The sequence below is a fragment of the Octodon degus genome, unplaced genomic scaffold (genome assembly GCF_000260255.1).
Source record: "Octodon degus isolate 3935 unplaced genomic scaffold, OctDeg1.0 scaffold00062, whole genome shotgun sequence".
In the NCBI taxonomy this organism is placed as follows: domain Eukaryota; kingdom Metazoa; phylum Chordata; class Mammalia; order Rodentia; family Octodontidae; genus Octodon; species Octodon degus.
In genome coordinates this window covers 8,358,090-8,380,058 of record NW_004524638.1, presented here as the reverse complement: position 1 = coordinate 8,380,058, position 21,969 = coordinate 8,358,090, and the positions used below count along the sequence as shown (strand labels likewise).

The 21,969-nt window shown below is 48.3% G+C and overlaps 3 protein-coding genes across 13 annotated transcripts in view; 1 reads left to right on the top strand and 2 right to left on the bottom strand.

Moving 5' to 3' along the window:
• The window catches only part of Tatdn1 (TatD DNase domain containing 1), a 50,516-nt gene extending 40,550 nt beyond the window's left edge, over positions 1 to 9,966 (bottom strand). The window contains exon 1 of the mRNA XM_004634428.2: positions 9,924 to 9,966. Coding sequence (XP_004634485.1) covers positions 9,924 to 9,945 — 22 coding nt within the window. The 5' untranslated portion in view covers positions 9,946 to 9,966. The remainder of the gene's footprint in view (positions 1 to 9,923) is intronic.
• Positions 9,967 to 10,044: 78 nt separating this feature from the next.
• On the top strand, positions 10,045 to 16,105 carry Ndufb9 (NADH:ubiquinone oxidoreductase subunit B9). Its single transcript, XM_004634427.2, has 4 exons — positions 10,045 to 10,202; positions 12,844 to 13,036; positions 13,642 to 13,755; positions 15,892 to 16,105. The coding sequence occupies exons 1-4, from the start codon at positions 10,102 to 10,104 to the stop codon at positions 16,021 to 16,023; spliced, it is 540 nt and encodes a 179-aa protein (XP_004634484.1). The 5' UTR covers positions 10,045 to 10,101; the 3' UTR covers positions 16,024 to 16,105.
• Positions 16,106 to 18,227: 2,122 nt separating this feature from the next.
• Positions 18,228 to 21,969, bottom strand: part of Mtss1 (MTSS1, I-BAR domain containing) — a 147,952-nt gene continuing 144,210 nt past the window's right edge. For all 11 annotated transcript variants that reach the window (XM_004634423.3, XM_004634424.3, XM_023718773.1 and 8 more), the window contains 3 exons: positions 20,725 to 20,895; positions 20,323 to 20,485; positions 18,228 to 19,666 (listed from right to left, as the gene is read on the bottom strand). In XM_004634423.3, coding sequence (XP_004634480.1) covers positions 18,966 to 19,666; positions 20,323 to 20,485; positions 20,725 to 20,895 — 1,035 coding nt within the window. In that variant the 3' untranslated portion in view covers positions 18,228 to 18,965. The remainder of the gene's footprint in view (positions 19,667 to 20,322; positions 20,486 to 20,724; positions 20,896 to 21,969) is intronic.

The following is a 21,969-nucleotide window of genomic DNA, read 5'->3' as shown; positions in this document are numbered from 1 at the left end:
GTGCCACCACACCCAGTCTCCATTATTGTCTCAGTGTGCCCTAGGGGTGGGGCCGGCATGGCAGGCCCCAGGATCCCCTGACCCCCGGGTTTTTAATCTGCTGAGCTATTTGGCCAGCCCATATCTCATCACTTTAAAAAGGATTGCAGACAGAAAGAGGGGGACCTTTACCCAAAGGGCCAATTAACACTTCTTAGGCTCCAGACCTTTATTCTTGCTGTAAAGAAGTAAATCACTGGGCTAATGAATACCTAAGTATGGTAGGGATGACAACCCTCTTCCCAACAGGTCCTCCTCCATGTCCCACAAATAATGAGGGTGGTAGCTGATGATGTTTGCAGGAAGTGCTGGACAGACTTGCTCATCAGAATAAAAATTAAGTTGTTAGAAGGACAGGCCCCTCAAAAGGTCCTCCCAGGAGTCTACAAGCCTCTTCCAGCTGGGACCATAGAACAGTTTTGGGAAAATCTGGACCAAATGCTCCAGGTACGGTAGAGGTGATTCTGGGTGCTGGAGATGATCAAGAAGAAATTATGGTGTTACTACAGGGAAAGGGAATCTCTAATTTTTTTACTTCTGGAACAAAAGTTGATCAACCTCTTGCCATACTGAGTTCCTCAGTCTAAAGAAAAGTAGAGGGGAGATCAGGGGTCTAGCAGGCCCAGCCCATCACAACCTCTCAACCCTTTCACTGTTCAGATAAAAAATAAAACCTTCCTAAAAGTGCCGGACACAGGAGTAGATGTTACTATTATTGCAAAAGGACAATGGCCCTAAACTCGGCCTTGCCAAGAAACTGTAGGCTGGTAGGCTTAGGAGTCCAGGCCTTTAGGCTCCAGCGCAGTATTCCGCTTACAGTGACTGCCCAGATGGAAAGCCAGCACTAATCCAACTATATATTGTGAACACACCTAGAAATCTCTGGGGCGCAGACCTACCACAGCAGTGGGATTTTTCATCAGGTAACACACCCTTTCCATAAGCGCCATTGCTGCTTCTGCCCCTGCCCTCACCTGGCGCATGCAGTGGCTGGTCTAGGATGAGCAGCGGCACTGAAGGAGAGTGTTAGCACCAAGCCACCTCTTAGTACAGGAGTAGGTTACAACAGGCACATACAAACCTTCCTAAGAGTCCCTGAAATGCCCCTATTTTGGTCACACCAAAAGAGTAATGGAAATGGAGACTTGCACAACCTTCCTGTGATCAGTGTAGTCATCCAATCTATAATATATATTTTGATGTATATATAAATGATATGTAATACAGAAAAAAAATTTTTTTCAAAAAATGCTAGGCGATATTAATTGACTCTCTTCCAAGGTTGGGAATTCCTACTCATCAATCAACACACCTTCTCAATATCCTTGGAGGTGATCCCTTTCCTCACGCTGTTACTCAAGAAACAAAAAGTTACAAGTAGTAGAACACGCAACTCAACAGCATCAATCAGACCAGAGACTCTCAGTTTAGTATGCAATTGTTTCCCCTCCCTACTCCTTATTCACCCATGGGACTTACCAGACAATTAACTCACATGATAAAACAGTAAACTTTTTTGAGTCATGGAGGTCACAAAAATATCACCCTTTGTTATGGCTCGTGTCTAGAAGTCCCCATGCAATCACGGGTGGGGCTTTCTCAGAGGTGGCTGGATCTAACAGGTGTGACTCTGGGACTGAGTGTGTGACGACTAAATCAGTCCACTGATTGGTTTCGCTCCACTCTAATCCAGCACCTTGGGTAGACTATAAAGCGGAGCAGAAAGAAGCTGCTAACGCCCCTTGCCTGCTCCTGCCTGGCTACTTGCCAGGGCCACTTCTGGGGGACATCTCTTTTCTCTGCAGAGGAATGCAAAGGATTCAAAAGAAATCAAATGTTCAGGGTTTATTTAGGATTTTCAGGTACTTTCATACCAAAAGCATTCCTCTGTTCCTTTCTTTAGGGTAAAGGCTTTATTTTTCTTTAAATCATGTACTTAGGAAACGGGGGAGAGGGGATGATGGGCTACAACAGCAACACCATACATAAGACTACGCAAAGCTGCAATTACTCTTAGTGTTTTCAATCTTAATGATCTAGGGCACACCCGTGCAGCATGACCTTGGGTTTCTAAACCACACACACTGAGCATCCGCTAGCTTATGGAAAGACATTAACTCAGGGCTTTTGGAGGGCTCTTTCTCTATTCAACAGGAAGATGAGGGTTTGCTCATGTCTTGTCACAGAAAGGACCAATCTGGCTGCCAGTCTGGATGGTGAAGCCTTACTATGGCCTTCAGGAACAAGAACCCAATTCCTCAGAATCTGGGCCTCTACTTGGAAGAGAAAAAAGACTTTCCTCACTTCCTGCTGTCCTGAACAACTCAGGCTCCCAGGATGACCAGGGGAGCCTAAAAAGAACAACTCGGGAGCAGACAAAGCCCTTCAATGCGCAGAAGACACCCTCCCCAACCCTCTTCCCGGCCACACTTGCTGTGTGGTCAGCTTGTGCAGAAATACTGGAATGCATTCCAATGGGACAAGCAGCTCCCCACTGGGCTTTCACATAAGACCCCTCCGTGGGAACCAGTGACTGGATCTGACTCCATTTTGCCTGTATTTAACAATGAAATTGCCTGGAGAGGAGGCACAGAACCTCCTCCTGCACCTTCTTCTGACTCCATGTAATACAACGGGGCCACCATAAGTCACTGGCCATACAAGTCCCTACCTACATGGGTGCTGAGCCCTGAGAGTGTAGTACAGCTCCACCTGCGTCCAGGTCCTAATGCCCTTGAATTTTTATTTTTGGAAAGATACAAACATGATACTACTACTACAGATGTGTGCAGACTCATCTTGCACCTCTGTCATGTCATCAGACTTGTACCCTAAATATCAAGAAGGAAATTGGGAATTATACAGAGGACCCAACAACCATGAGACTAAACGGGGAAACAAAACCATCATTGGCTGGAGACCAACAGTCTATCTTCATGAAGTTTACGGCCATATATTTTCGGTGTACAATTTCAATTTTTCACATCCCAGTGTCTAGAGGACATTCCTTCTACCCATACCAGATATGGCAGGGACAGTTATCTAAGAATGGGAGCCAACCATCCTTACCTTTCATCATAACACTATTTCTTATATCAAAGTGTGCACCGGCCGTCCTTGTGTCCTTTTACACAGGCCACTCAACATTTCCCCCAGGACTCTATACGATGCTACCAGTCACGGCTGTACATATTATGCCTGCCTGCCTCAGGCGCCTACAAGCTCTAGCGCTCTGCTGAAAGCCATTCGCTTACTTACGTGTCACCTTAACCCATCCCTGGGAGGAGTCCTGGGTCTTGGTCTCTTGACTCAGGCCCTCTCTGTTCTCCGCCACCCTGAGCAGCCCGCTGCGCTGCTCGCTGCTGCTCTCGTGGCTGCCACTGTCATTCTGGCCACAGCTGCTACTGCAACTGCTTCTCTGAGCCAATCTGTACAGACTGCTAACTATGTCAGCCATGCTACTCGCAATGTCACGCAGCCCTTAACAGTCAACCATCTATAGACAAAACACTGCTTCCCCACTCACAGCTTGTGAAGCTGTCTCCGGAGTTTCTTGGGGTTCACCTAGTGGCTCTTAATATAGAAAATCCTCTTACCTGTGAAGGCAAGCACGTGTGTGCCACACATCTCTGGAATGAGACCCAGCGTACTCGGGAAATGATCAAAAACATTTGGAAGGTTCCACCGAAGACAACACTACTTTTGATGTACAGAGGCTCCGTGACCAAACCCAACACTCTCCTGGCTACCAACGAGCAGGCGGAGCAGGCAGAATCCTTTCAGATCTCTACATCCAATCTTAACAAAAGTTATATTTCTTGCTATATAGGTCTTGCTTTATCTTGGTCTTAACCATTCAGCAGCAAAGTATAAAAGCAAGGTATATAAAGTAAAGCCCTATTAATACGATGAGCTGTTAAAGGATCAAGTCAATAACTTCTGAGGATAACCCACTAATATTATAAACTGCTAGACAGTGTTGGATTGTTTAGTTGAATTCAAACACCTATAGTATTTAGATGCCAACAGACTATCCACCTCTGACAGGACAAAAAAAAAATTTTTTTTAAATAAATAAATAAATAAATGGGATACAAAGTGAAGATCATTTTGTATTTATATATACAAAATAGGATAGATATACAGATACTTTCGCTTAATTCAGTAAGAAAGAGGTGTACTAATAGTGTTTGGACGGAACATCCTGTCTGCTTCTTGTACTATGGATAACCACTATGAAGATAACAATGTACAGTGTATTGATTATCGAAACTGTCCTATTAATCAGCTTTGAAACTGTCTCATTCATATTTATTTCTCAATAAAAAAAAATTGCAAAACAAACAAACAAAAAGACTCTGAAACGGGTCTATGCTGACAGTCACTGAGCTCAGCCAATAAAAATCTTCAAATTTTAATCTGCTAATAAATAAATAAATCCAATCTTAGCCACTGGATCCCCAAACCCGGATTACAAGAACTCACTAGGGAACTCACTAAGTCACTGCTGCCATGTTATTATTTTTCTCCTTTGTATAGTCTGTAAAATAGTAACGAAGGAAGCTAAAAACAACACTAAGTGTGACTTACTAAGCACTGCTTAAAGAAAAAAAAAAAGGGAGAGATGTGGAGTTCCTTGTGACACCTAACAGGTAAAAGTCTGCTCAGGTTGACTTGGGGCAGCAGACTGCTAAAAATCTGGTCAAAATGTTGTTTGCCACGCCTACAGAGCTAGATGTGTGATCTAGAGAAATGGACTGATGTTTTTATACTTTGCATTTTTTTCTTGCATAGATATTATTTTTTTTTTTTCTTTTTTTTCCCGGTCCAGGGATCGAACTCAGGACCTTACACTTGCAAAGCAGGCACTTCTGCTGTTGAGCTATCTCCCCAGCCCATATTTTTCTGTTTGTGTGTTTGTATTATGTAACACAATCAGAGTCAATACAGTAGATTCTGCACATCACAGCTGCAGCTAAAAGTGTTTTTTTAGAGTGAGTTTGTAAATGACACCCAGTTGGGCAATAGAATATATACAAATTCTACCTGTGAGAAAGAAAGAAACAGGGGATAAATTGATCTAAAGACATCCTTAGGCTAATCACCAGGTGCCACCTTCCACTAAGTCTGGTTCTTGGAAGAGAATGGAGATGATGCCAGGAGAGGCAGACAGGCCAGGTGTGCCGCGTGCCAGGCAGGGCCCTCTGGATTCACAGCACTGCTTTGTGGGGATGGGTGGCGGATGGTGCGGGGACCTTCCAAAAGGGGAAAACTCTTGACAGACTTGAAGGAGTTGAGGATATGCCACCTCAAAACACGCCAGCTTGTCAACTGCTTCTTTCCAGCTGAAATCATTGAGAAACTGTAATTTCAGAAAGGGCCATTTAGTCTGTGTTTTCCTATGTACAGTAAGCTGTCAGGATTTTTCAGGGGAATTATACCTGCCTGTGTACCAAGGTTGGAAAACGGTCGTCATGATCAGACACTGGTAACCGCAGCTAGAGTGAACCTGAGGAAGTCAGACTTGTGCAGTAACCCTTATCCTTCTGCTACCCTTTATCCTCCCCCATCTCTCTGTGACATCCTTAAATCTTACTACGCTAATTCGAAGATTCGTTCTTTTTCCGACATTTCTTAATAAATGTACTATTCTTTTTCTTGTGTGTACTGTGTTTATTTTTTTGCGGAACCAGGGATTGAACTCAGGCCCTTGCACTTGCCAGAGAAGCGCTTATTCCACTGAGCCGTCTCCCCGGCCCACGTGTACTGTACTGTATAGTCTCGCTACGCAGCCAGGCTGGCTCTGAACTTGCCATGATCCTCCTGCCTCTGCTTCCCCCATGTTGGGATTATTACAGGACTGCATCACCCAGCCCAGCTCTAAAATGGGTATTTGTCTAAAAGTATAAAAGCATCTTGCTTCAGTAACTTCTCTGAACTTTACTTGCTTATGAGGATTCCTGTGAACAAGCACATTTTAATAAAAGTTGTATGCTTTTCTCCTGTTAATCAACCTTTTACTGATTTGATTTCTAGACCCAACCAAAGAACCCACCTAAGAACTAAGGGGAGGGTGAACCTATTCTTCCCCTACAGGATATTAAACTTTTTAATGTCATTCATGTAACAATAAAAAGGATTTTTTGGGAAAAGTACTATTAAACAAAAATTATGAGAGGCTACTACACTAGGCCCAAACCACACCAAACCAAAATAATCATTCCTGCTAAATGCTTCATAATGAATATGAAACTTTAAAGATGCAGATCTCTAAACAGATCAGCTTCACTTAAAAACAAGATTCCAATCTCTCTGTGAGTCAGACTAACAGAGGTCTTCCCTTACCAAAAAAGTGACCTGTTAACCAATTTCTTTTTCCTCTTACAAAACCCACTGTACTTGGCTTCCCCCAAGTGGGAGTTCTAAGTCCATTCTGTGAATGGAGGGTGCCCTCATTCATGAACTGTGAATAAAAGAGCAGTAACTGAATTTGTTGTAATTTTATGCTCCGACAGTAATTATTGTGAAAAGATATCAAAAACCTGTGCCCCGTCTCCATCCCAGGAGTGTTCAGATGGAACCCCGAGTCTTGCGCTAGGCAAGGGCTCTACCCTGAGCTATGTCCCCAGAACTAACTTAGGTCTTTTGTTATTTTTGCAGCACACTTGTAACTGGGTCAGAACTCCCGGGAGCAGACGAACACTTTTTTCAGAATACTGGAATTAGGACAGATAATCATGCCCTAGCATTCAAATGTTTCAGGCCATGAAGTGTGAGACCGAGTCTAACTTCCTCCTGCAGAGATTTCCTCCTACTGAGATCTAAGAGCAAGGCTTTTGCAGCTCCATGTTCAGAACACAAGCAAAGCCTAGAGACTGTAGCTACTCACAGGACCGAAGAATTAGAGTGGGGCTGTACTGCCCCTCTACAGGCTGGACGCAGAGGCACACCACAGCACATGCAGGGTGCAAGGAAAAGTAGGCCTCATGCTACAGCCTGCACCTCAGGTCTCTCAAAGGCCCGTGTGTGAAAAGCTTGCACCCCAGGTATATACTTTTAGTAGAAACTTTGCAGAAAATGGTTTTATTCCCATTCTCCTCTCCATATAGTAGTATAAAGGGAAGCAGTGTGTCATAGAATTATAAGAGGGAAATGGAGAAGCATTATAACCCGGGCAGAGTCAACTGCTCTAAACTAAAATGTGTGGCTGCATTCAGTAACACCGGTTTCATTTTGCACACACTGTTGTATGTAATACTTGCTCATGGACCAGTTCTCCACAGGACTGACATGGTACTTCTCATGGCTCCCTAACAGGCTGAAACATCAGTGCCACGGTTCACAGAGTTTTAAATGACAAAGAAGGTTAAATATCAGAGCAAGTGCCAGGTGTGACGGCACAGGTCTGTAATCCCAGCCCTTGGAGGATGAGGCAGGAAGATGAGTTTGAGGCCAACCTAGGTTCAAGGCCAGCCGGAACTATAGACAGACCCTGTCTCAAAAAACAAAACACGTCGGCGACCTAGTGCAGCGGTCTGTGCGGCGGGCTCTAGAGCGCAAGGTCAGCGCTTCGCGCCCTTATCCCAACTCTTTAGGGGCCGGGAGATGGCTCAGTAGAATAAGCACTTCCCTGGCAAGTGCAAGGGCCTGAGTTCAATCCCCGGTTCCGCAAAAAAAACCCCAAAAAAACAAAAATCAGAGCAAGTTATATAACAGAGTGCTGTATGACTCCATTTTTGTTTTTAAAAAGAAAACAAGAAACCCTGGTGTTTGTATCCACATGTGTATATTTGTCTAAATTAGGAAAGGCTATAATTTAAACTTTTAATATAATTATATCAGGAGAATGGAACTGAAGACCATAAAGAAAAAAAATCACCCCGATTAGCTCTTCCAATAGTTACCTCCTTTTCTGTTTCACCTGCTTCTGACTTAGCGGTCTTCTTACCACCTCAACACTAAGGCCACACGTATGCTTTTGCCCATTCCTACTTCTATTGAACAATCACTGTATTAATTCCCTGGCAAATAAATGCCAGTACCTGTCTGACAGTTTAGTGAGAAAAGCACACAGACTGACATTTAATTATAAATAACGTGGCACAGGATAGCCAGAAGGACAAAAGAGGCAAAGAAAACATTCTGGCCCATACTAGCCCTCTTAACACCTTGCCAGAGGAAAGAAACGATACCCAAGTGTTTATATGGCAAAGACAAATGAAGCCGGAAATGCGGGCAGGATCAGACAGCAGTAAAAAGGCTTTACATGCTGGTAAAATAATTCAACTATCTTGAGTAAATAAAAAATCTGCAGCAAAAGAAATATTTAATTGATCTTTGATAGACTACTCTGGAGCCTGTATGGAGAACACATTTAAAGAGCCACGACGCAGGCAGAGAATTAGCTCCGTACCACAAACATGCCTTTCTGCTGTGGCCTTTGTGGCATGTTCCACGACTGTTCTTCTCTGCTACCAATCAGGTCACAGATTAAGATGGAGACACAGAGACATCACATCCTAGAAAATGTCTTCCAGCCTCCTGAGGCCCCTCCGTCACACCAGGCTCTCACGGCAAGGCTAAACCTCTTTTATGGCTCTCACGGTGTCCCCCGCCATTTGCCGTGACTGCACGTAGGGGCTTATTTCTCCAGTCTGAGAACTGCATTACAAGTGGTTCCACAGAATGTGACAAAATGTCTTTAGCAAAACACACTGGTTAAAATAAGACTCACGTTAAGTTTTGAACTTTACACACTCAAGTGCTTGACTACATTTACAAGAGCCTGGATGATGTCTTTGCCTGGATGCCCTTTACGAACCTCACACGGACCTACGTGGCTCGCTCACTACTCCTGCCAGTCATGCTTGCATTTCACGTTCAGGATTCATTCAAACCCGGAGTCATCTTTATTCATTTGCCAGAACTTGCCTAGAACACTCGGCTGCTAGGTACTGTGCCCAGCTCTCCCATCACACTGGTTCAAGATGTGAAACAACTTCCATCCTCCCTACACCCACACAATACCTAGCAGGATCACCCTGGAAGACAGAGACGTGATCACTGCCGCATCCCACCTTTACGTAGCTGGAAATCCCACCACGACAAGGATCAAGCTTCACACACTGCTGCACGTCACAGCCCAAGAGGCTGGCACTCCGCGACGTAGTGAACGCTCCCGTGAGAAGCCTTCAGTAAAGCTCCGCTCCATTCTGGGTGAACCTGAGACTCTTGCTTTTCCTAAGTGCCTAATGATGAAAGCTCACGCCCCGTGGAACCCTGCTGTATTTATTCTTCCTGCAGCTGGAGGGAGCGCTGCAGCTGCCAAGTAACAGAAGTGGTTTTTCTCTCTACTCCCGGCGACGTCTCGTTTATCCAGCAGCTGGCGACGCCAGGAGCGCTGGCACCAGCCCTGTAGGCGCTGTGCTCGGAGGCGAGGTCATCAGCGCTGAGTAACAGTGATGACTGGGGGTCCCCTCACCCCTCAACCACGGAGAGGGCGAGGCTGAGCTGGGGTGCACAGACCAAAAGGAATACAGCGACAAATCTTTTGGAAGTCGCTTTTCTTTTTGCAGTGCTGCCAACCGCACCCGAAGCCTCGAGAGCGCTACACGAAGTTATACCCCGAGATGCCTTTTTTAACTGAATACAACACAAACCGGCGCACCACGGTGCAGCTCCCAAATGCTCCCAAATACAGGACACGTGACAGCAGCACCAGATCAAGAACCGGCTCCTCCACCATCCGCCCTACACCCTCTTCCACTGACTGCTCTTTAAGCCCTCCAACAGTCGGAGGGCTACCAGCCCGGGGCCTTCTGGCCGTGGCGAGAGGCGCCTGTTACGAGTGCGAAAGGCCCAAGGGCCGACAATAACCCTCTTACCGACGAACTTGTAGCGACTCATGGCTGCAGCGCCGGCTCCTCCCTGGCGGAAGCGGACGTGGCCGCGGTCGACCCGCCCTTCCGGTATTAGCCCCGCCCTTCCGGTGTTAGCCCCGCCCCGACGCAGACTTCCGGGTTCCCGGCAGCCCCCGCGGCCGCTGAAGGTGAGCGGGGGGCTATGGCTTTCTCCGCGCCGGCGGCCTACCTGACCCACCAGCAGAAGGTGCTGCGGCTGTATAAGCGCGCACTGCGCCACCTCGAGTCGTGGTGTGTGCACAGGTAGGAGCGGGGCCCCAGGGCTCGGGAGGGCGACCGAGGGTACGGAGGCCGAGAGGCGCGGGGCGCGGGCCGCCCAAGGACTTCGGGGACGGACTGCGAGGGCGAGCCCCGCTCCGCGGAGCCGGCCTGTGGAGCCGGGTTCCCGTGCCGGCTGCGCAGCCCCTGGCTGCGGAGCTTGGAGAGGTGCTGCGGGGTGCGGGCCTCCGCTTTTCCTCCAGCAAGTGGACCCGGGACCCAGCGCGCGGGGTTGCATGAAGGTTGCATGAAGCGCCTGCAACTGTAACTGGGCGCTGAGCTACTTTTTCTTCACGATGTTAGCGAACCTAAAATTAACCTGAGTATGTGACATTATTTTATTGGTTGTGCAGATCAACTCGAATTAGGGAATTATTTTAGCCCAGTTTTACAGATGAGCAGATTGAGGCGCTGGGAGTAATTTGTCCAAGCCCAGTAAACTACTGAGTGCCGAGTAGGGGTTAAAATTTACGCGTCTGACTCGAACACATCATCATTTTCCTACTCTTACCATCAGCTTTTCTCTTTTTAGCTTCATCTAGTTGTCATTACTTTCTAATCGCTTTTTCACCACCCACATAATTCTTTCCCCCTTTATCCAAAACTGGCCCTAGAACATAGTGTTAAAAATTTTTGTGGTCCAAGTGCAGTGCATTATGGGAGACAATCCACGATGTGTGACTGTCAGACCTTTGCTCGCCTGTCAGAATTCCAAAAGCTAGCCCTAGGTAAAAACAAACAAACAAACACACCTGGAGAATAAACCTCTAACTGATGAAAACCTGCGTCAGCCTTTAAGCCTTGCAGACAGCTCAGATCAGCCATTGTCTTCACTGTGCAGGAAGACGGCCAGGTAGTGTTATGAGATCTTTAGTTTTCTCAAGTTTTCCCTGGTCATTCATGTCACAGAATATGCATTCAGCTTCTGTGATGCCAAATAAATCAAAGTTAATCCTTTTAGAGCCTCAGCAGCTCAGGGATGCGTGGGGGGGGGTGCACAAGTAAACAGAGCAGGGCCCGCCAAATAGCTCAGAGGAAAGCGCACGGGGGGGGTGGGGGGGGTTGCTCCCCCGGCCTGCCTCTGCCCCCGCCCTGGGGCACGCTGAGCAGGCATTGATAGATGGGGCTTTAGGGAGGTGATTGATCCTGGGGTGAAATTTATAGTGGGGCGTGGCCTGGGAGGGCACATCTCGCCCCTGGCTCCTCCCTTTGTTCCCTGCTTCCCACCTGCCTTGAGGTGAACAGCTGTCCTCTGCCGGACTCTTCCACCCAGCCTGCATGCCGTGGAGCCAGCCCACTGTGGGCTGGAAACATGAGTCAGAATAAACCAGTCCTCTTGAGTTGTAAGTGCTCGCTATTTTATCCCAGTGTGGAGAAAGTTCTTAAGACACATGGGAAAGAACTTAGCAATTGGAACTACAGCTCTAGAGCCAAATGAACATAGGTGGCAGTTCAGGTCCCAGAATCGAATGAGGGTGTCGAAAGACCATACAGACTTCAGAGATCCTAGGATGGAACCAGGGAGCACAGTACTGCGGAGGGAAGTGAAGGAAGAAATTGAGGCAAGGACCGAGGAAGCATTGGGGGACCTCCAGACAAACCAGAACACCGTGTAATAATTTGTTCCGTTATTGCACACTTGGGATGCACCATGTACTTTGTGAAGAGTATTTTTATGTGTTTCAATTCATGGAATCTTCACAAAGACCTTAAGATATCCACTAACATGCAGGGAGGAACCCTAGGGTACAACCATTACATAGTGTGCCCCAGAGCTCATAGTACCAAAGCTGAAATTCAGGCACATTCTCATAAGTGGTCCAAATATCTTTCTCCCATATTGTCATTACAGAGGCCTACCTTAGGTCCTTGTCCTTTGGTATAGACTTTACTCAGCACCCTAACTGATGTGGATTTTTGTTGTGGGATATTGACATTTTTTTAGTTCATAAGGTTTGTTAGGACAATTTTCTAATAGCTGGCTGATTAAATTGATTTTGTTTTGTTTTGGAGATAGGATTCTCACCACATAGTTTATGCTGGTCTTAAACTCACCATTGTCCTGCCTCAGCCTCCTTAGTGCTGAGATTACAGGCACGTACCACCCAGCATCCTATGTGAAGCCAGCCCACAGTTCCTTCAAACTGCCTGTGGTTTGCCTGAGAATATACAGTGACCATCAGGAGTCCACCCTAGATCTCTGTAACCTGAGCAAGACTTTGTACCATGAAACACCTCCCTTTTTTTTTCTCTCTCACCAGAGTTCAGCACAAGCCCGGCACAAGATAGGAAATTCAGTGAGTTACCAATAAATAAATGTTGAATGCTCCTATAGCTTTTCTCTTTTATTAACTCCCTTATTTTGGTTTAATCATTTCCTTTGTTGAAGGAGAGAGGGAGGAAACGGCCAGGCTGTATTTAATTCAGTGCTTCTTGCTGCCGGTATTTGGAGGGATGCAGAGGGAGCAGTCGTCATGGTGCGGCTGCTCCACAGCAGCGTGCGCATGTGCCAGGAGACTGCACGGCCCCTCTTGGCAGTTCGTAGGAGTGCAGCTCCTGTCAGGCTGTGCTGTACTCCCCACGTCAGTGGATGACATTTCTAATCTCCAGAATCCTTTGGTTTAAGGGACAAGTACCGGTACTTTGCTTGTTTGTTGAGAGCCCGGTTTGAAGAACATAGGAATGAGAGGGATATGATGAAGGCCACCCAGCTTCTGAGGGCGGCGGAAGAAGAATTCTGGCAGTGCCAGCACCCACAGCCGTATATCTTCCCCGACTCACCTGGGGGGACCTCATACGAGAGATACGAGTGCTACAAGGTAGGTGAGGAGTACAGTGAGAACTGGACACAAAAGATGGCCTTTGTTCCTCACGCACAAACATCAGCCTTGCGCACTTGTGCCCGGTGAAGAGTGGCCAGGACGTGTTTTTTCTAAGTTGTCAGGTTTTTTTTTTTCAGGTGTCAGGTTTTTTTCTCCCAGATGTCATTAAAACCTTTCTAATTTCAGCTCCTGGATTTTGCAGTGTACTCTTTGTTAAAGCCAGGTGATAATCTACTTGGAAATACCTAATTTGGAGTCCTAAAACCCAAACCTGTTGAGAGTGGTACTTACTATTCCTGAGATATTCTTAAGTGACGCTTCCAGATAACCCCCAGCCACCCCATGTGTTTTGAAGGTGGAGTAGGGGAAGGAGGGGGTGGTCTCTTGGCTGATACTGCTGTTTGTTGCCGTGGGCTCTCACCATTCTTTATTTTTGATCCCTGCTTAGCCTCTGCTGTTATTTCCTATAGTCAGAAACAGCCTGGTAGTCAAAGTGATTATGAAAATACAACTTGAGTTTTGTCTTCTGTCCTGAGCAGCACCAGGTCGGTGGCGTATTTGTGTATCCTGTAGAGTGACGTCATGATTTCCTCTCCTGGCAGTTTCCTGAATGGTGCCTGGACTACTGGCACCCCTCCGAGAAGGCCATGTATCCTGACTACTTTGCCAAGAGAGAGCAGTGGAAGAAACTGCGGATGGAAAGCTGGGATCGAGAGGTGCGTCTCCTTGGGATCACTGCGGCGCGCGCAGCGCTTGCTTCCAGGCACTGAGGCCCCAGCGCAGCCGTGACACTTACCCTGGCCCCTGGCTGCTCAGATCCACTTTCGTTTCCAAGTGTGTTCCATGTAACATAAGTTTAAATGTGTTGCCTAGTCTTTTCAGCTAGGATGTTCTCTAGTTTTGTTTCTGTTTTCCTTACCTTAGTCTTTTGGCTGACCGTCTTGCTGTAGCCTACTGTTCCTTAACCTTCTCCACCCTAGAGCATTAAGCATTTTTCGTGATCTGGTGGTTGGCATTACATTGATAAATACTTGCTTTTGTAAAATACAGAAGGCATGAGGAAAAGTAGTCCTGTTGTGTTATTGCGCTACTTAAGGCTGAAGGTTATTGTTATTGTGAGCAACAGTGGGACTGGATGTAGTAGACAGGAAGTAGATGTCTCCAAGTGTCTTGAGAAATAGATTGATGGGTGGGGGGGCAAGCAAGGGCTCGAGAACGGTTGCCAGGTGTTAGTAACTCCAGCATGGCGACAAGAAGCAAACATCAGAAGCACAGTCAGGCCTCTCATCTTGGAAGCGCGAGGCTTGGGAGCCCTGTCTGTCTGAGATAGAGGCGGCAATTTAGATGGGAGTCTGAACCTCCAAGGAGAGAGTTGGTCGAGAAATCGAACTGTATGTTTTGGTCATTTATAAAGCCATAGAAGTGAATGAGATCTTAGGAGGGAGAAGAGAGAAAAGACAGGAGCAGGACTTCCTCGGTTGTAGACAGACATGCACTGCATGCATATGCTTGGGTCGGATGTTTTGGCGCTGTGTGATGGCGTGTTTTCAGTGTCTGAGGGCCACAGGAAGCTGCAGTATGTGTGGTGTGGAGAGGTGTGGCGTACGTGACGGGAACACATGTGCCTGCAGGGGGACAATAGGCTGCTGGGTGGCAGTGAAGGTCCACCTGAGGCCGGGAGTTTGCTCCAGCATCTCCTCCTGAGCTGTCTGTCTGCATTTGGGTTACAGGCGGATGGTGAGGGTGCCCACTATGCACAGTATTTGAGACTGAGGTTGTTCTAGAGAATGATTATCACCATGGAATCCAAGCTGAACAAAGGAAGACAGACAGGAAGTCAGCTTGGAAGGGAAGATTTGTAAGTTGTAGTCTCTTGGGGCTCCTAGGACCCAGCAAGGGCAGAAGTTGGTTGGGTCACGAGCGTGGGAATTCTTAGTTTAGAAGCTCTGCTGATTTTGTGGTTAAAGTTACGGATGGTAATCGTTGGAAAACCTTGGCCATGGTGAAGTGGAAGGAAGGTCACTACGGCCAAGGGGCACGTTGTGGTAAGAAGTGTCACAACAGTTAGGAGCCGGCAGTGTTTTTTCGTGGTGAGCAGGCTTGGGCTGTGGTTGACTGCTGCCGCTCTCCTCTCTGAAGCCTTCCACCTCCTCAGCAGTTAGCCATCCCACCTGCATGCAAGGGCTTGGGCTCTCAGGTCTCCTGCTGTTAGGATGGTGACCCTGGAAATTGCTAGAACTGGGACTGGTTGGGCAGCGTCAGGCAGACTGAGCCTATTTTTCAGGTGATTTTGTTGCTTTTTGTCCATGCTTCTATCAGGGATGAGAAGGGGCCTTAAACTTAGCAACTGAGGTTTCTTAATGGGAACACGAGAATAAATGACTTTTTTTGGGGGGATGGTTGTGGTTGGGGACTGCAACAAGTGGAATTGTGTTACTGTTTGAAAAGGGAGGGTAGTTGTTTGCAGCTTTGCTCCTTTTAGAGTTGGAAAATTTGCCAAACATGGTGGCACAGATCTGGAATTTCAGCACTGAGAGGTTGAGACAGGAGGATCAAAAGTTTGACCCCAGCCTTGGCAGCTTAGTGAGGCCTGGTGAGGGTAGGGGCTAGAGGCTATAGTGTAGCTCAGTGCACAGGCCTTGGGTTTGACCTTCAGTATGCCCAAGAGAGAAAAGCTCTTCTGATGAAACTGGAGTGTGCAAACCGTCCAGCTGTATGCAGTACGTGCCTCAGTAGTGCAGCTGGGGTTGTGTGTGAGGGGACACACCACAGGAAGAAGACTGACCACACAGCAGCAGCCGACGGTTCAGCAACGTGCCTTTGATACTCTTGCCTCCCTCATCCCTTTCCAGGTTAAGCAGCTGCAGGAGGAAACTCCACCTGATGGTCCCAAGACCGAAGCTCTGCCTCCTGCCAGAAAGGAAGGTGATTTGCCCCCACTGTGGTGGCATATTGTGACCAGACCCCGGGAGCGGCCCATGTAGAGTGACACAGGCACCTCACGTTCTTCCTTGCAAGTGAAATCTACTTGCCCTAATAAAGTCACCATGGTCTGCTGTGACTGAGGTGTTCTTCTGAGCGTCACTGTGGTGCTGCGCGACTCGGTCCTGTCGTCGTTTTCTTGTCAAATGTGTGGTAATTCACACTGACAGCACATTATCGAAAGGGTACACATGTACTGCACCATTAAGTGGAGAGTGCAATTGGCCGTAATGACCAGAACAAAGACAAACTCAAGAGAGAAATCCTGAAGATTCCAGTGCCCTTCTGGTTTTCTAAGGGTTGAATGAGGTTGCAGTGTTTTATCATTCCCTTTCTGTGCTGGTGCAGATTTGACCCAGGGCCCCTGCACGGAGCTAGGTCCCCAATTCTTTAACATAGGGTCTCACTAAGTCATTGAATTGCCCACGTTGGGCTCAAACTTGCAGTCGTGCCTCAGCCTCCCTGGGTCCTGGGAGAGGCAAGAAGCTAGCGTCATTCTGTCAGGGTTGAAGCTGAATGGGAAAGATGGGCTAATGACACTTCGTGTCCTTTGGGGCCAGCTATCCAGCTTTGCTTCCTCCACAGTAAAAGAATTCTGTAGACTCAGTATAACACAAGTGGGGTCTTTGTTGTAAGAACTGATTTTGAAAACAACCAAAACTGGTTGCTGTTAGTACTTGGTAACCCATTAGAACTGTTTTCAAAATCCTAATTTAGGGAACACTTGTTCTTAGGCCTCATAATAGAGAGTGTGTCCGTTTTCTAAGCAAGCTCTATTTGAGTCTCGGTCCACCTTGATTCCTGCCTAAGACCTCAAACTAATATGACTTTAAATGCACAGCTTTTTTTTTTTTCTAGTGGTTCTTTATTTATAATGTAGGCTGAAGCACTGTTACAATGTAGAAGGGAGACACATTACACAACTGTTATTTATACAAGTTCAGAACAAAAAACTGCACAGGGAGAGGTCAACTCTCAGTACAAACTAGCAACTAAACCACAGTTTACCTTTAGAAAGGATTTGTTTTACCTGTGACACTGCTTTTACAGTATGCAAAAACACAGAACTATCCAAGGTGTTTTGTCACATTCTCTACGCTGAATTTGGCAACATTTTATATTTATTCAGATTATACTAACGTTTAAAAACTAAACAAGTGAAAAGCTGTACCAGCGTACAGTTACATCCATTTATTTTGAAGGTTTAAAATACCACTTTATCTATTGTTAATCACCTTGCTACGATTTCTGCTTTTGCAAAAACCATCTCAAGCATCATATGCACAATGCATCAGCTACTTGTAGTCATCAAGATTGGTGGGCTAAACCACAGGCACTACTGTTGCTTATAGTCTGTTAAAGGAGCTTGTTTTTCAAAGGAAAAAGCTTAAGTAGTTTCTAATAATCATGCCTTGCTTGAAAGCCGTAACATAAAATGTCCTTGAGCAATCACAGCAGTGTTAAGTGTTAATATACAGAACAGTGACTGTACAGGTACGTTACTCACATCCAGTGCAGTGGGTGGGGAAGCAGAAGATACGTCATGAGGGTTGGAGCCAACAGAAATGTGCAGAGCAGGCGGGACCCAGGCACCCTCCAGGGGCGCGGTCGGCACTGCCCGCTGGGGGGGCCTGCTTGCTTCCTTAAGCCAGGGGTCCAAACATGGCCCCTCTCAAGCTACAAATCTCTGTTGACTTTAGGGGACGGGCATTAGAACAAATTCAACTTCCACTTAAGACAAATCCATCCCAAAAAACACTGCCTAAAATGCAAAATAAAAGGGACAGTATAGTGGCTGGATTCCCAGTGACCATCATATCCTCCTATGAAGCCAATTCACTGCCATTTATTTACGGAAGATAAGAAAAACAAGCCCCCAGATTGGTAAGCACATTGGCAAGTCGCTGGACTCCAAGCTGGTCACCCTTGATAAATCCACTCAAGTTTTTTTCAAAATATGTGGGCTTTTCAGTGTACCCAGCCTGCTGGGCACAGTTAAGTAAAAGGCATTTGCTACATCTAAGAATTCCCTGCTATTGTGTTTTAGTGTTTCACATTTTCAAAAAACTGTCTTACCCTCTCAGATGTATTTGGATTCAGTGAACGTGAGCACAGTAGACAAACTAACGTGGGGGCTCTACCTCTATCTGCGGTGGCGGTGGCATGCGTGGGACTTGTGGTGGGTGCTGTGTGCAGTCACGAGGAACTGTGGGAGGAAGGAGTCCTTAAACACCCTACAGAAACAAAACACTGCAATCCAGTATGGCTTATTTGGATGCATTTACCATGAAGCTACTAGAAACTCAACCTACAGGGCTACAGAAATTCAACCTTAAAGGTAGCAGGATCGGCTACGCTGACAGTGCCCTCCCACGCCCTCCCCCCAGCAGTCTACCTTTTTCAGATGTACTTCTCTGAATATTGTTCAGTGGTTAGTCTTGCTTTTCTTATCCAGAACATAGTATATTTAAATGAGAATTTTACCCCTTACCCATTTTGTTTGTACATTAAAATAACTTGAATTTGCTTCTAAGCTAGACTACTACAAAGCATCTACAAAGGCTTGCAGGGGCTGGGATGAGAAAAAACGAAGTATAGTAATCCTTTTCTGAAATTAACTACTCTGTGGTTCCCCTGCCCCAGCCCACCCCCCTATGCATTTAAAATTTTACAAAGACTTATAAAAAAGTTAAATGGAATTTGGCACCTTCAGAAAAATCAAAAGGGAAACTAAGATTAAAATGTGCAGGAGAAAAGTGTCAATATTTACAAATTAAAAGATCAAGATTATGTCAGTTACATATTTTGCTTTTCTTATCTAAATATGTTGAGTATTTTCAAAAGAGCTGAATTCTGAATTGCCTACAAAATTTTTTGATTATAGACTGGAATGGATCAAGACAAATTAGGTTTTATTAATTAGAGTCCATCCTCCACTGGGAGCCTAAGAGAAGCGAGGGGCAGAGCGGTCGTTTGTCATGGTTTTCTTCAGCTTCACACCCCTGCGGATGGCATTCAGCATGTCTTCTCCCTGCGGGGTATCCCTCGGGCTCAGGTCTGCAGGGTCATTCTCTGGCAGCTGGCCTGGGGAGACGCTGGCACTTGGGGGATCCCTTTCTTGGTCTTCAGCCTCACTTTCTGGAATTGCCTGTCTGTGCTCCTCAGGGATACTTGGCTTTGGGCCTGGGAGTGGAGGGTTGACTGCAGCCTGGCCACTCCACATGGAGGAGGGAATGGTCATGACGCCCTGCGGGCCCTCGCCCACGGACGGTGACTCGGGGCTGTGTTCACCCCGCTCCTCTGGCCCATCTGGAGGGGCTGGCAGCACCCCAGGGAGGTCTGGGACTGTTGGTGTCTTGACAGGAATCACTGGGGTCTTGATGGGGATGGGACCGCCTCCTATGGTCCCCCGGCGGACAGAAGGCTTGGTAGAAGGGGTCCGCCGGATGGTTGCGACCCCCGGGGTGACCATAGCAGGTCCGAGGGTGGTGGGGAGGCCGGCCGTCGAGGCTGGGCGCTTGGCTTGGAACATTCGTCGGTAGGACTGGCTGATGTCACTGTTCCTTGGGATGGTAGAGGATTTATCAAACTCCTGCTGCTCTGCTTCCTGGTCACCACTTACGGAGAAGTAATCATAATCTGAAACTGAGGGGAGGGTTTGATCAGACACAGCCATGGCAGAAGCTCTGCTTTCCAAAGCCGAGAGGACAAGAGGCACACGAGAGGAGCACACGTGCTCACTGCAGTGGGAAAGACGCTAAGGCCCAGACCAGTTCTTGCTGTTCTTTTCGTGCCAATGGGACCAGAGCTAAGAGGAACTCTACAAGTGAGCTGCATCTCCACACTGTTTACTTTTATGTCACTAAAGCCTTGCCCAGGCTGGCCTTGAATTTGTACTCCTCCTGCCTTAGCTTCCTGACTAGCTAGGATGGCAGGTGTGGGCCACCAGGCCTGAAAAGGCGACTTCTGTGGCAGCTCCGACTCCTGCAGCCCAGCTCTCTAAACGTTCCCTCCCTCCCTCTCCCCTATCTATCTCCCTCACACAGTTTTCCTTTTTTTATTCATACTGGGGCTTGAGCCCAGGGAGCGCTGAGCTACGTTCCCAGCCCGAACCTTTTCTTAGAGGCAGGGTCTGGGTTCAGCCGCCATGCCTCTGAGGCTGGGACCCCCTGGCTGCCGCGTCCCCGGGAGCTGGGATTCCAGGTGCAGTGCACCGAGTGCAGCTGCCAGCCGAGCCCATCTGCTGGCAGGGCTTACAGTGCAGTCAGGGGACACAGCTTGGCCCTCGCACGGCTGCCCACCTTGGGAGGGGATGGTGTCCTCGGAGCAGCACGGCGTGGTGGTCTGTGTGCTGTAGCCGCTGGAGCACTGCAGCGAGTCGCGGCTGCTCCTCTGCGTGTCCAGCTGGAGGCCCCGGGACAGGGCCAGGGCCAGCTCCTCACAAGCCTCCATCTCCTCCCCAGACTGCAGGTAGAGAGGAGAGGCAACCACCGGGGTGTGAGACCATGTGATGTCCCCAGACCCCTGCCAGCCCCTGCCCCTCCGCACCTGGGCTGCTTCCTGCTCAGGCCCCGTGGCTGCAGCCAGATCAAAATCCCAACTCCAGACTCCCTCGGACTTGTACGTGCCCCACCGGTCCCAGCTGCCGGCCGGGACTCAGTGACCCCCCCACACACACACCTGCTGGGGAGAGGAGTGCTTACCCTGGTGGCAGCCGACACGGTCATACTGCGTGGTCTCTGCGCCTCCTCACCCCCCACCGGGCCTCCCCCGGTGCCAGGTCCACCCCCACTGGTGTCGGGCTCCCGCTTCTCCTTGCGGCGCTGCAGGGTGTTCGCCAGCGGCTGGTCATAGGGGCCTGGCTTCGCCCAGTCCTAAGCAGAACAAGCGTGGTCAGCAGCGGAGCCCGCACTCCAGGTGGAGGGTTGCGGCCACCCAGCGCTGCCCACAACAGGCAGCCGGCCCTTAGGGGAAGCCCGGCTGGCGCAAGCCTGCAGCCCCTTTGGGTGCTCCCACCCAGCCCCCAAAGGCGGGAGCAGGATGCCCTTGGGGACCCCTGGGTACCTCCTTTTCCTTCTACCCACAAATTAAAAGTGCTCAATAAGCAGGCAGCTAGCAGGAGAACTGGTTATGAACCACCTCAAAAGTGGCCAAGGGGTTGTTCTAAGGCGCCTGCTGGAGGAAAGGCGGCTCCAGGGGGAGCTTCAGTTCCCATCCAAGGGCTCGTCTGAGCAGCAAAAACGGCCGCATGGATGGCTAATGCACTGGCCGCTAGGGGGCACCGACGCGCCAGCGGTCTAGCTGCCTCAGCCAGGGCAGCAAGGCGCCCGCCCAGGTACAGCATGAAGGTTCTGAGCAGGCTACACAGCCCACAGGAGCCTGTGAGCGAGGAAGTCAAAACCTGCTCAGAAATGCTGCCAGGCTAGGTGCTATTCCAAGTTAGGGTCCTTCTCACAAAACAGTGTCTCCTGGAGCAGCAACTCCACTTACTAGAGATGTCTAGAAAAATCAAAGCTAAAACCTCAAGTCTTTGTGTATTTCTAAGATAAAACACAATGACTCGTAATGTAATTTGGGTTGTGGTTTTGTTACTCTGGCCCAGCAGGAGACACATGAGAAGGAGAATCTGAGGTAGACAGCCAGGGTGCGTGGCACCGGTGGCCTCAGAAGGGACTCCACCCGGCAGACTTCATCCTAACATGGGGATGGGCCTGCCACTTGGAACTGACGCTCCCTGTGACGCCTGCTGGGTCCCTAGGTTAACGGAAGGCCCCTCTCAGGAAGAGTCCTGGCAGCTGCTGTCTTGAAGCTGCTAGTTCTGGTTCTGCCTTGGGGCGGGGGACAAGGGAGAGGCAGAGGTCTGGGGAAGAAGGCCAAGTATAAACAGACAGGGGATGGGAGATGGGGTGGATGGAAAAACTGAAGAGGAGGAGGACGTGGAGGTGGAG